General features: G+C 39.9%; 1 protein-coding gene across 3 annotated transcripts in view; it reads right to left on the reverse strand.

Moving 5' to 3' along the window:
- Nucleotides 1-203: 203 nt before the first annotated feature.
- The window catches only part of LOC124268142, a 56,924-nt gene continuing 45,072 nt past the window's right edge, over nt 204-12,055 (reverse strand). The window contains exons 3-6 of one of the 3 annotated variants that reach the window (XM_046703161.1): nt 4,094-4,204; nt 3,351-3,425; nt 2,085-2,226; nt 204-1,444 (exon numbers count right to left, since the gene is read on the reverse strand). In XM_046703161.1, the coding sequence (XP_046559117.1) occupies nt 1,332-1,444; nt 2,085-2,226; nt 3,351-3,425; nt 4,094-4,204 (441 nt within the window). In that variant the 3' untranslated portion in view covers nt 204-1,331. The remainder of the gene's footprint in view (nt 1,445-2,084; nt 2,227-3,350; nt 3,426-4,093; nt 4,205-12,055) is intronic. The other 2 variants (XM_046703160.1, XM_046703159.1) reach the window with 2 other exon arrangements.

Raw genomic sequence — 12,055 nt, forward strand, 5'->3', positions numbered from 1 at the left:
TCCAGTGTTATGGTTTGTGTAAACTTCCTTCTTCGGATGTTTACATAATACTTTGAAACATCATCAACTAGACAATCTCAACCGTATAAGACGATGTTGACTTTTGTATGTATCTTTGCACCACTTTCTCATTCAGAAATGTGGATAATGTCGAATTATCATAAGAAGCTCGAGTTAACGAGTGTAGGACAAACAAACTTGACTTCAACTTATGTTGACTTTTATTACTTCTCTTCATAGTCAGAACTAGCAGATTAACTGCAATACAATACAAATAAAACTGTCTTACAAAAGTGGCTGACAAAACAGTAAAATGGCAAACATAATATTTATGACAAATAGCTTGACAATATACACTTACTTGAGCTTACCTAATACTTGTAGCATTAAAACTTACTTCAGCTTAATATCCAAAGTTGCTTAAAAGATGTGACAAACCTTTTAAAATAAATTCCTTTGAATTAGCCTTACAACATTACACATGAAACAAAGGTAATAACTTGCCAGATACAGAAAGCTGATCAGGAAATGCAAACAGAGAAACAGTTTACTATACATACCTAAAATACCCTAGCAAATTATTATACATAAAATATAAATAATTACTCACAAAATAAGTAGACATAGCTCACCATTACTGTATTCCATAAAGACAACCGACTTCAAATTGAGCAACTTTTTTAACATTGCAGACAAACTGCCTTGAGCATTCTGCCATGTGCATCCTGCCATGTGCTATGTGATATGAGAAATAACCAGGGTTCCCAGAACTAAGAGCAATGGCTTAACATACAATCCACCCTGAATTGCCTCACTTAATAACAGCATGCTTAAAATTAATGAAATGATAGGAAATTATCTCCTTTTAACTTATAATTTTAAGGAGCAAATGAACTAACCTATTCAAGCATAAATTAGGAAAAAATGTACTATCTTAAGATGCAAAATAAATACATATACTTATATAAATAAGAGCTTATTCTTAGAAAAAATGTAAAAAATTACTTTACTGGAAAAATTAACATACTGATGAACTTGAAGACTTAATAAAGATAAAATTAAATGAAAAGAGAAGAAAATCATTGTTTGGTCATTACAATGAGCACTAATTGGACCATAAACAAAAACAATATCGACAAACGGAAACGCAACTCATTTTCATGTAAAGTGCACTTCATTTTTGTTTCCAGTCAGTTTTCACAATTAATAAACTTGCTAACTATTCAATTTTGGCCCTGCTAAGAAGCAACCATTAAAATACTCTATACAAGCTGGAAATATTTTAGTGCAAAGACTTTGGATTTGGCCAGGTCAGTCGTTAATTTGATCAATTAACAGACATACAGAAATTTGCAATATCTGTACCATCTGTATCCATACCATCCATAATAGATTCTGTAGTAATAGCAACGGTAAACATACCGACACCATCTCTTCTTTCGACCTGCAAAGAGAAATACATAGCCTTAATATCAAAGCAGCAAAGGAAGAAAATAACTATCTTATTTCCCGCGAAGCGTGGACTTAATGCATGCAATGCATATATCAACTTTACCCTGTGCTTTATGTGGAAATCAGAACAACTTTCAGAATGAAATCTTCGTATCCGGAACATTTCGGGGTCCCCGCAGCACATAAGAAATAAACATGACATTTGTAATCGGGTTTTGATTAAAATCATTTCAACTGTATTTACTGCTCAACAATTTGTTAACTGATGAATTGGAGTTTCGATACAGGGCTTGTGATACGCAAAATAACACGGGGCGGCCAACTTATAAATATTTATGTATCAGTGCTTCTGTTCTATAGCCATGCGTGATGTGTATGCAGCATTTAGTAATATGATATCTTATGACAATGGAGGACACTAATTATCGGGCTACCACGTTATAACCATAACGATAGTTTAGGAGCGAGGTCCATTGGATTTTGTTCGCATGTACGCTTGTACATGTACGGGATTTGTTTGGGGTTCTGCGTTAAGGCCGAAGCAATATTCCAGTCAATTGACGGCCGTCTGTAAATAACCGGGTCTGGACGAGACAATCTGGTGATTGATATTACGAGCACGATCCACGTACCTGGGGTGGTTGCACCTGTTTCAGGCACCAGCTCATAGATAACACGTCCTTCACACTGTGGGACCAGAGCGACGATGGCAGCAGATGTCTCAGCGCTGGCTTCTACGCTGGCATCGGTTTCCGACACTTGCGCAAAGTCAATCTGTTGACGGAATGATTGATTAAATAATGGCGAAACTCACCAATTCCGTCATCGTACGAAATAATGATAATGATAATGAATTTATAAAGCGCCTGCTTCCAAAACGTATTTGCTCAACGGCGCTGAAGATGAGAGTAAGAAAAGTCTATGAGAGGGATACTATGAACAGATGGGTTTTTAGGGCTTTTTTGAAAAAGGCTTTACAGCTGATTTCTCTGATAGTGATAGGGAGGCTGTTCCAGAGTAGTGGGGCTGCAGCTGAAAAGGCTCTGTCATCCATAGTGGTCTTGGTGGTTGGCTGGGAGAGAAGAAAGGAGTTGCTGGAGCGGAGTGATCTGCTGGGAGTATGGAGAGTTACAAGATTCTTTAGATATTTGGGAAAGTCATTATCGTAAATGCAGCTGTGTTTGAGGAGGAGAAGCTTGAAATTGATTGTGAAGGATATGGGGAGCCAGTGAAGTTGTTAGAGGTTGGGAGTGATGCTGTCATATCGTGAAACACGGGCAACAACTCGGGCGGCAGAGTTTTGAATTCTTTGCAGTTTGGAAAGTAGATGTCGAGGAATGTTAAAGTAGAGAGAATTGCAGTAGTCGAGTTTGGAGATTACAAGACTTGTCATGAGTAACTGAGCGGTGTTATAGTCCAAAAGGTGGCGGATTTTGCTGATGTTGAAGATGTGGAAGTAGCAAGATTTGGAAAGGGCACTGATTTGTTGTTGAGGTTACATCGTTCCTCGAAGACGACACCTAATTTTTTTATTGAGAGTGCAGGGGTGAGGACGTCATTACCAATTGTAAGACAGAGTGTCTGTGGCAGTTTTAGGAGTTGCTGGATCATTACTAAACGAAGAGAAAGTACGATTCCAAAAAACATTAACAAGTGTTAATGAACCACTTTCAATATACGATGCTGACATTTATAAACAAGTGTTAATGAACCACTATCAATATACGTTTCCGACAATCATGAACACGTGTAAATGAACCACTTTCAATGTACGGCCCCGACATTCACTACCACTTGCAAATGAACCACTATCCAGTAAGTGTTGGACAGTGGAGTATAGGTAGTAACAGAAAGAAGAACTATCCGAGAAAGTGTGATTGTCATGTGTGTGTACTTACTCCATCTGGTAAGGGCTCCGAACGTTGAAGATAGCATGCCGACGTCTCGTTTCCAATTTGGAGAACCGAAAGGGTCTGTGAAAACAATGTTTTCCGTTCAAAGAGGTACGAATCGATATGAAAGATGTGCAAAGTTCATTATTCCGTTTTGAGGAACCAGGGGGAGCGACCCCGGATGTTTGCTGTTTCACACCTCATATACAATAAACTTCCTTAAGAGTTGAGTTGAGTTTCACGTCGCATCGACATCATTTCAGCCATAGCGACGAGAAGTCCCATGCATGAAAATGCCTGTGATTGGAAGACTTGTTATTGGTATAAGCTTCTGTGGGCTTGGCTTTCCTATTTTACATTCTCGGGGAAATAAATGAAATAACACGTGACCAATTCAGCCCATCAGACTGCTAATTATTTCAATGAACACAACGAAACTGTAAGTATTTTACACAAACTATTAATTACATGTGTATATAAAAGAAAACGGAAGTGGGGAGAAATTATGTGCACTTTAGTTTCTCCACAAAGAAATAATATGATGACTTCAACACCACACCACTTTTAACATTACGCAATTAAACATTGAGAGCAGGACTAGCAGAATCGTGAAGCTGAATCTCAAATCCGACAAGAAAGCAACCGAGGCTGCGCCGTATATAAATGTATGAATGCTGGTACATGTATATTTTAAAGTAAGGTGATTCATGTGTGTACCTGATCATACTTTATGCATCAAAGACTCTCACCTCGTTCGCGAAATACTGTATATCGATGAGCGTTCCGTTCTTGAACCTCGTTGTCGTCTCGGAACCGCACGTCAGAGCTTCCACATCATCCTCAAGGTCCACAAGGGTGCACTGTTGAAACATGCAGACGATATGTTACAGTGCGTTGAATTCTTGTCAAAGACACAATCTCGGAACTAGAGTGTAGGAGTAAGTCAAGGAGAGATGGCTATTGAATGGTGCCCTCTTGAGAGAGTGACTTTGTTACATTTATGGCTACTTTAAACAATATTCCTTGTCATCACGCCAGTCTCAGGTTGAAGAGGGACCAATTTCCAAAGTGTCCAGAAATCAGTGTGAAACATGGAATCGAACCCAGGATTACTACTTTGCATCAACCTGTACGTGGGTGGTATATATATACTTTGAAACCAATACCGTCTTATGACATGCAATTCCTTAGATCTTTAAATTTGAATATTGTATATTTGTAAAATCGTTTATACTAACATTGTGGATGACGGGGATGCCAAAACACCCATTCAAGCTTATCGCAACAAGAGTCAGGATTGCAACCTGAAAAATGAAAATACATGTCAAGAATTTCATACCATCACTGGGCAATTTTATATTTTCGATTATATTATGACGACAATTATACGCCAATCCTCATTGCGGTATGTAAAGTATCTATAACGAAACATATTCTGAAATAGCCGGAGAGGCAAACCTTGTCTTGCTTGACGAAGGTACAGAATATATGGGATCTATCCCAAAGTTCTTTCTTACAGTGTAATATAGATCTAGATATAAACAAACTGTGTCCACTGTACCATCCGTTAACTGTTGCCGATCAAATATTCGGGGACAAATTAAACTGAAAAGGCAAACGTAACTCCGAAGTACCGGCTGCCTCCGTAGAAATAATGATAGAGCGTCTGTCCGGAGGATGGAATATCGAGTTCGAACCCTGGCAGTGTCATACAACAAACCATTGAAAGGTTGCACTTGTTACCCTTTCTGTCGCACTAAATGTTTACACCGAGTAAGTATACTGTTCCCGAATGGGATTTTCGTGTATAAAATTCCCTTCAGAGTAATGAAGAACAGAATGACAAGAAAAGTAGAAAATAGTGAAGTCAAATATATGAAGAACACCTACCTTGGTCATCATGATGAGGCTGTCTGGGAGAATTCTTCACAATCAACCAAACGGCTTGGCTACTGCTTGTCGATCCAAGTTGATTTTCCCAAACCTGCAAATCCCTTTTATACACTCCAACCTAAAATCCCCTTCATTATCCTGTTCCCGAGGACAACCAATGGTCTTGCTCGACATCTTCCTGCTTCTCGAAGTGTGTAAAGCCCCAAACAGAAATCATGCATAGAATATGATTAAACAATTGTGTTAAACCGCTTTACACCAGCTCAAACCGGATTTAGCAAGACCGTCCATACAGCCACCCTGTTTAAGTACAAGATTTGTTTGTGAAGGATAAAAAAACACCCCTTGCATGGTCATTTGTCAATCTCGGATAAACGTTTAGTTACAGAACTGATAATTCTGTTTTGTTCTCGAATTTCAACTAGATATGAATGTGCAATTTGCTTACATAAAACATCTTCAGTTATTTAGATATATTTGTGTTTTGAATTCCTTGTCCGATTACAATACATAAGAGAGGTTATACTGTATTTTATCCCGTTCTAGAGATGCATGTGTGAGTTGAAGTTTGGATGCCAAACAAGATCCTGCAAATCTTTTTAAATCCAAACCCTTTTGGAGATTTGATTTAGGAAAGCCTCCACCATCCCACCACCCACGAACCATGTCATGTCGTGAGAGATGATCAGCTGGGTCGGGCTCTGTACCTTTGGTATTAAGGTTTCATGGAATCACGACGGCGTGCATCGTTGCTCAGATGTAGTCGGAATCGAGAGTGTTTTTGTTAAAAGGGTATTGTTGGTAATATTTTATTCAAATATTATTAATCGCAAGTTTGCTGTCCCGTTATCATTTTATCCGTCGACATGCATCTGGGATAAAGTTGAGAGGATCCCTGAACAAAATGTGAGACTTGTTATATGTTTGACATGAATCAGAAAAAAACCGCTTCTGCAAAATCTTACAAAAGCTTAACTCAGAATACGATATACGCGGAAGGTATTTTGTATACCCAGAACGGCGCCCATCCCTAAAACAGCTCTTTATACCCTACCCACCCCACCTACGGTTCAATTCAATGTACTTAATTCAATTCAACAGTAAGAGGACAATAGCGAGCAACAAGGTAGTTGATTCGGTGCAGTGTGGTAGCTTTAGGCGCTGTTATGGGATTGTGTAAGGATCACCAAAAACTTACCAAGTGGATTGCCAATATTCCATCAAAGCACTGTTACGGGTTGTGTCTTGAACACGAAATTGAGGAAAATCAGATCTCTAATATTCTACCATAGTACTGTTATGTTGATGGAACATGAAAAGAGGGAAAAACATATTGTCAACATTCTACCACAGTACTGTTACCGGCTGTGTCTGGAGCATCATTTTACCATAGTATTTTCTCGGGTTGTGTTGGCCTAATGAAATTGGGAATAGCGGATTGCCAACATTGTAGACAACACTGTTATACGTTGTGCTGGGTTCTTGAAATTCGAGAATTGTATATTGCCAACATTCAGGTTTGACACCTGCGTCTCATACAAGAAATCTTGTGGAATGCCATTCCATATTTATGGAAGCAGCTGTCCGAGTAACTGGGGGATTTGGCCGACATCTCAATTTCTTCTCCATTTCGCCCCAGACGTGTTCGATAGAGGATAGCTCTGGAGATATAGCGGGACAGGGAAGGACGCTGTCAAGAAGAATCTGAACTCGTCAGTGAAGAGAACATGTTTCCACTCACGTGATCTCCACCGCAAATGTTATCTGCACCACTGCAGTACTAAATGTTGGTGACGTAATGTCCAAATTTGTCGTCTGGCAGGACGTCTAGCACATATCCCGTATGCAGCCAGAGGTTGGCGAATGGTCCTTGGCGATAGCCTGTTGACACCAGGAAGTGTTCGGGCTGTCAGTGTGGCTGGTTTGATTCTTTGGCGCTGACGGGTGGTTTGAATCCTAGCGTGTTTACAGGTGGACGGCCAGTTCGGGGACGGTCTGCAGCGATGGCGTTTTATTGATAACGTCTCCACAAGCGGCATATGCTGTGCAACGTTGCGCTTAGGTGTTCCGGTTTCAAGCATTCCAATGGCTCGCCATCTTTCAGTTTCAGTTAGCCGTGGCATAGAGTAATGCAATCAGATTCTTCCAACTTTGTGGGGTTTTTTGGAATATTAAAAAAAAACTTAACCTTTGCTGACGAAGCACATAGCTTTCTCGGTTGGAATGTATCTTCCCAGTAGACTGCTTGGGCTTTATGGAAATGAAGGTGTGGTGTGTTAGTTTACACCTTACTTGTATCATCGTCCTGGCACAACAGTTGCCACCAACAAGTTCATTCTTATAACAGGCACTCTTGAAGGGCAACCTCCTCGTGGTGAGTGCTGGGTAACGCTAATAGCTCTTCCCCGTATGGATAGAATATGTTCACAGCACCCAATTGCTGAAACCTGTTTGGGCAATCTGCTGGCTGCGGATTGCAAAACTGTGTCGGTGGAGGACAAGATTCTGGTTGTTGATGGCTCAGAGGCTAGGAATAGTGTTCCCTTTGCCCAATACACCATTTCGACACTTACTTCGCCTGGTTGGTAGAATGGTCTCGGTTCTATCAACGAGCTGGTCAGGTCAAATCCTGAGCTAGAAGCCTGTTTTGATTGGCACTTTGCAGCGTTATGTCACATTTGGGCTTTAAACTAGAAAATGTATGATTGTATTTACCTAGAGTCCAATGCGAGAAGGCAGTGGCTTATGAGCCAATCTGGCAATTTTGACCTACGTGTTCTATTTGTCTTCAGGACATTAACAACATGTCAAATAAACATACACTTTCCCCCGGAATTTTCGAATAACACAATGATCTTGCTACTGGCCAATACGACATCGTCTTCTGTTGGTTAATTACCCAGGCATGGCGGAATTTCGGGTAACACAATGGCTGATTCCGCAACTAAGACACCACTTCTGATAGTTTTTCAGTGACTTTAACCTATTATTAGAAGCAACATATGTGAGACATCCAAGTAGGTATCAATAAATAACATCAATTAAAACCCTATATTGGTTACACCTACTTGGGTGGTCAGTCCAGATTTGAAGAGGTCATTTTAAGACGATGCCGTATTGGTCATGCCAGGTATACACATGAGTACCTGTTAAGAGGTTAGAATCCTGGAATTTTTCGAACCGAAATACTTTAAAATACGGGTTATAAATAGTATGATCCTGTTACTTATCTATTTGACTATCTAATAAAGTAACAAGATTCGCTCCCTAACCCCCTCTTTAAAAGTGCACAGGTTCCCTACATCATTGGGCTTCTCTGTGCAAAGCGTCACTACAGAAAAAGTGTGTGTTGTACACTTGGGAACCTGGCATTTTTCCCTGGTATAATCTTCTTGCTTATCTATTTGACACGACATCATGGCGTTTTTTCTATGCTTGAAACCAACAGCTTGAAATTTGTGTTTCACATTTGGGAAAATCCATTCCATTTTAATAGCACCGTCTTAGCAGTACAGGGATGGGTTCATTTCCGGAGCGGAACTAAAAAATAATTCATTATATCTTTTTAAACTTTGCATGTGCATTACCTAAGTACTGAAGAGGTGCCTTTTGATATTTTAAGATTTCTGAAAATTGTATGTTCTTTTCGTTTCCATGGATACTAGTTGGATTTGGACACTCAGTTCATACAGGGATGGGTGAATTACGTAGAAGGGGTATGATTCACATGACTTTTACAAATAAGTACCATCCGCCATAAGAAAGTGGCAACATATAGGACCATATGTTACTTCCATCCGCCACATGACAAAGATCTTTGATATGAACAGTCATATACTGGAGGTGGGCCTACCGTATTTACGATGCGTGTACCAATCTGTAATAGAAACAAGTCTCTAACAGACGGTGGAATGGTCATAGTGATGCTCTTGAAATCAGATTCACCCCTAAATCATTTTACGTTCTTCTCACAAAATTTTCTAATTTATTCAGGTGTCTCCAACGTTGCATTTTTAAAGGCGTTTCTTGTAATTACTGTCACAATCTTCTGTTGTGTATGTGTCTTCTTACCACAGACAGCAGACAAAGTGCAAGTACAGACATACTTTTGGCATTTCAAGTGGATTTGGAATGTAAGCTTCGAGTTTGATGTGACAGTAACCAGCCTTTATTGACTTTGGAGCAGTCAGATTTGAGACAGAAAACAGATAGGTGTTGGTAAGAAGCGTTTCAACGTTTTCCGTATATTTCATCCTATCAGCAAAAAAGTCTATCTCGGTCTCACACTATGCCTTTGCTGGTGTTGAGCGTTCGATGAGACGCCGACAAATGATTCAGTTGACAGGAGGTTGGTTGCGTGTTACTGCATTCAACTAGAAGTGCACCTGCTTCAATGCCTTGTGATAAGGTTTCAGCCTTAAAGGTGTCTTGTCAACGGCCCCTATCACTATGAAACGTGGCCAGTCTTTGATCGTAAGCCATGTTTAGAGTATAATTTCATCATCCGAGTTCCACACCCAACATGGAGTATCATAAAGGCAATGCTAAAAGCAAGTTGGTCTCCGAGGATACTCGGATGATATAATAAAGCAAAAACACTAAACGATTTTTCCACCATGTTGGCCCGTGAGCCACCGTCTTCTGCCTATACGACCCCATGCAAAACTATGCATCTAAAAGAATTCTGGTTACGACATCAAACACCTGACTCCCGTCCTCCATCGACACAGAGGCGCAACCCACGGTAAACAGGTTGCCCAATTCGGTCGTCTTTTACGACCTGCAACTGGGTTCTGTGAACCTATTGTGCCAGGGGTCCACACGGGAGAAGAGATATTAACGTTACCCAACATTCACCTCGAGGAGGTTGCTCTTCACGAGTGCCATATGACGGTATTTGAGGTAAGTCCCAGTGCTTAAATTCCATGATCACATAATGTATGAATATGAAAACTTTTCTAGATTTCATCTTTTTTTATTTCTTTGATACAACGTTTCGGGGTCTAGTCCGGCCCCATCATCAGGTAAAACAAATAAACAGTTAACTGTATCCATGACGTCACAATGCTATGACGACGCAATACATATGGACGTCAAACTGGATACAGATAACAGGAGTAATAGGAATACATGTAATTAAGAATACATAAAATATTGTTTACTACAAAATTATTATTCATTAAGCAGTACCCGATGACCCGACCTGACAAGTCTGTCATAGAGACCGAGATATATAACGACGAAAAGAATACATATGTACCTATATGGCTATAGTGCAAGGCTAAAACGTTTAGCAAGTGTACATGCCTTCAGTTTCAAACTGTTTGCTTCCGTCTCACACACGAGAATCCTTGTCTTGTGTTCGGTCATGGTTTAACGTTATGTGCCCTGATAACCAGGTACATCTATCTGGCCCACATGATACAACCATACTATTGGGTTAACATGAAACGATGAACGTTTACCCACATTCTGTCAGTAGTTGACAATCTCAACAGAATTTAAAGATAGATAATGAAGGTATTTCACATCTTCTGTTTCGATGACATAAGTGATAATTATGATAACAGGATAACGAGGATCGATAGTTTTCGATTCAAATGGAAATGCCTTGACACTCTCTCTCTCTGTCTGTCTCTCTCTCTCTCTCTCTCTCTCTCTCTCTCTCTCTCTCTCTGTCTCTCTCTCTCTCTCTCTCTCTCTCTCTCTCTCTCTCTCTCTCTCTCTCTCTCTCTCTCTCTCTCTCTCTCTCTCTCTCTCTCTCTCTCTCTCTCTCGATCGATCGACGATAATCTATCTGTGTCGATTCTAGTGTTTAATGTTATGTGCGCCAATGGTTGTACAATGCCATTCATTCAAGAATCTACGGGTAACGAATTAACCCCGATTTCATTCCGTTCACACAAACAGCACTTTGGTACTTAACACTAACCTTGTCCAGTATCGTAAATACCAAGTCCCAAGCAGCTCTACTCTGGCAAGTCCAGATTTTCTTCAGCTTGAAAAAGACTGGCATATTTTACAGTTGTCATTTACTATATATTAGTTTATCTCAGAGACGACCTTTTGTTCCGTACATTAGAACCACTTACCAACCTCAAAATGATTGTCCCCTTGAGAGGGCACGTTAGTCACATTTCATTCGAAGTATTTTTCACTCTCCATGATTCTACTCGGAGAATATATGTTCTCTTAAAGGTCACATGCAACGTAAAACACAACTTTGCAGATTCTGATACCTTTCGGTATGGACATACCGAAACACATCGTCAAAAATGCAAATTCAACTTATAAAGTTGAAAAATAACGCGATGAAAAAAAACGCGCGAAATCTGAGATCAAACGTTTCGCTAAATTTCCCCAGACTTTTCTGGGGAAAACGGGTTTCAACAGCTGGGCTGCGCTCATAGCACGTGCGCGCAGCTTGGAAGCGGGTTGTCAGGTGAATATTCGGTGAAGGCTTTGGTGTGAGCTATTTTTCTAATGTTTTGTTGATATCTCACAGGCGCGAGCTTTTTATATGTTATGACAGTAAATTAACTGTTTATATAATTTCATTTGTCTATTTCACCACACGTTCTTCTTACCGAGAAACTTTCTCAGTTCGATACTTAAAAGCAATGTCATTATTTAGCGTTGACAGAATTTCTAACTGTGACATAGATATGTCGTTGTCACAGACAAAACTCAATGTCTTGTTTTATTGACACCTGTGTGTCTGCCTGCCTGTCTGCTAATAACAATATTCAATACACAGCTGCTATCACTGACCACAAGCGATTTGAACTTAACACCAATCAGGCTATACACCATAAACA

Source organism: Haliotis rubra, unplaced genomic scaffold (genome assembly GCF_003918875.1).
Source record: "Haliotis rubra isolate DU_JTF1 unplaced genomic scaffold, ASM391887v1 Scf1364, whole genome shotgun sequence".
In the NCBI taxonomy this organism is placed as follows: domain Eukaryota; kingdom Metazoa; phylum Mollusca; class Gastropoda; order Lepetellida; family Haliotidae; genus Haliotis; species Haliotis rubra.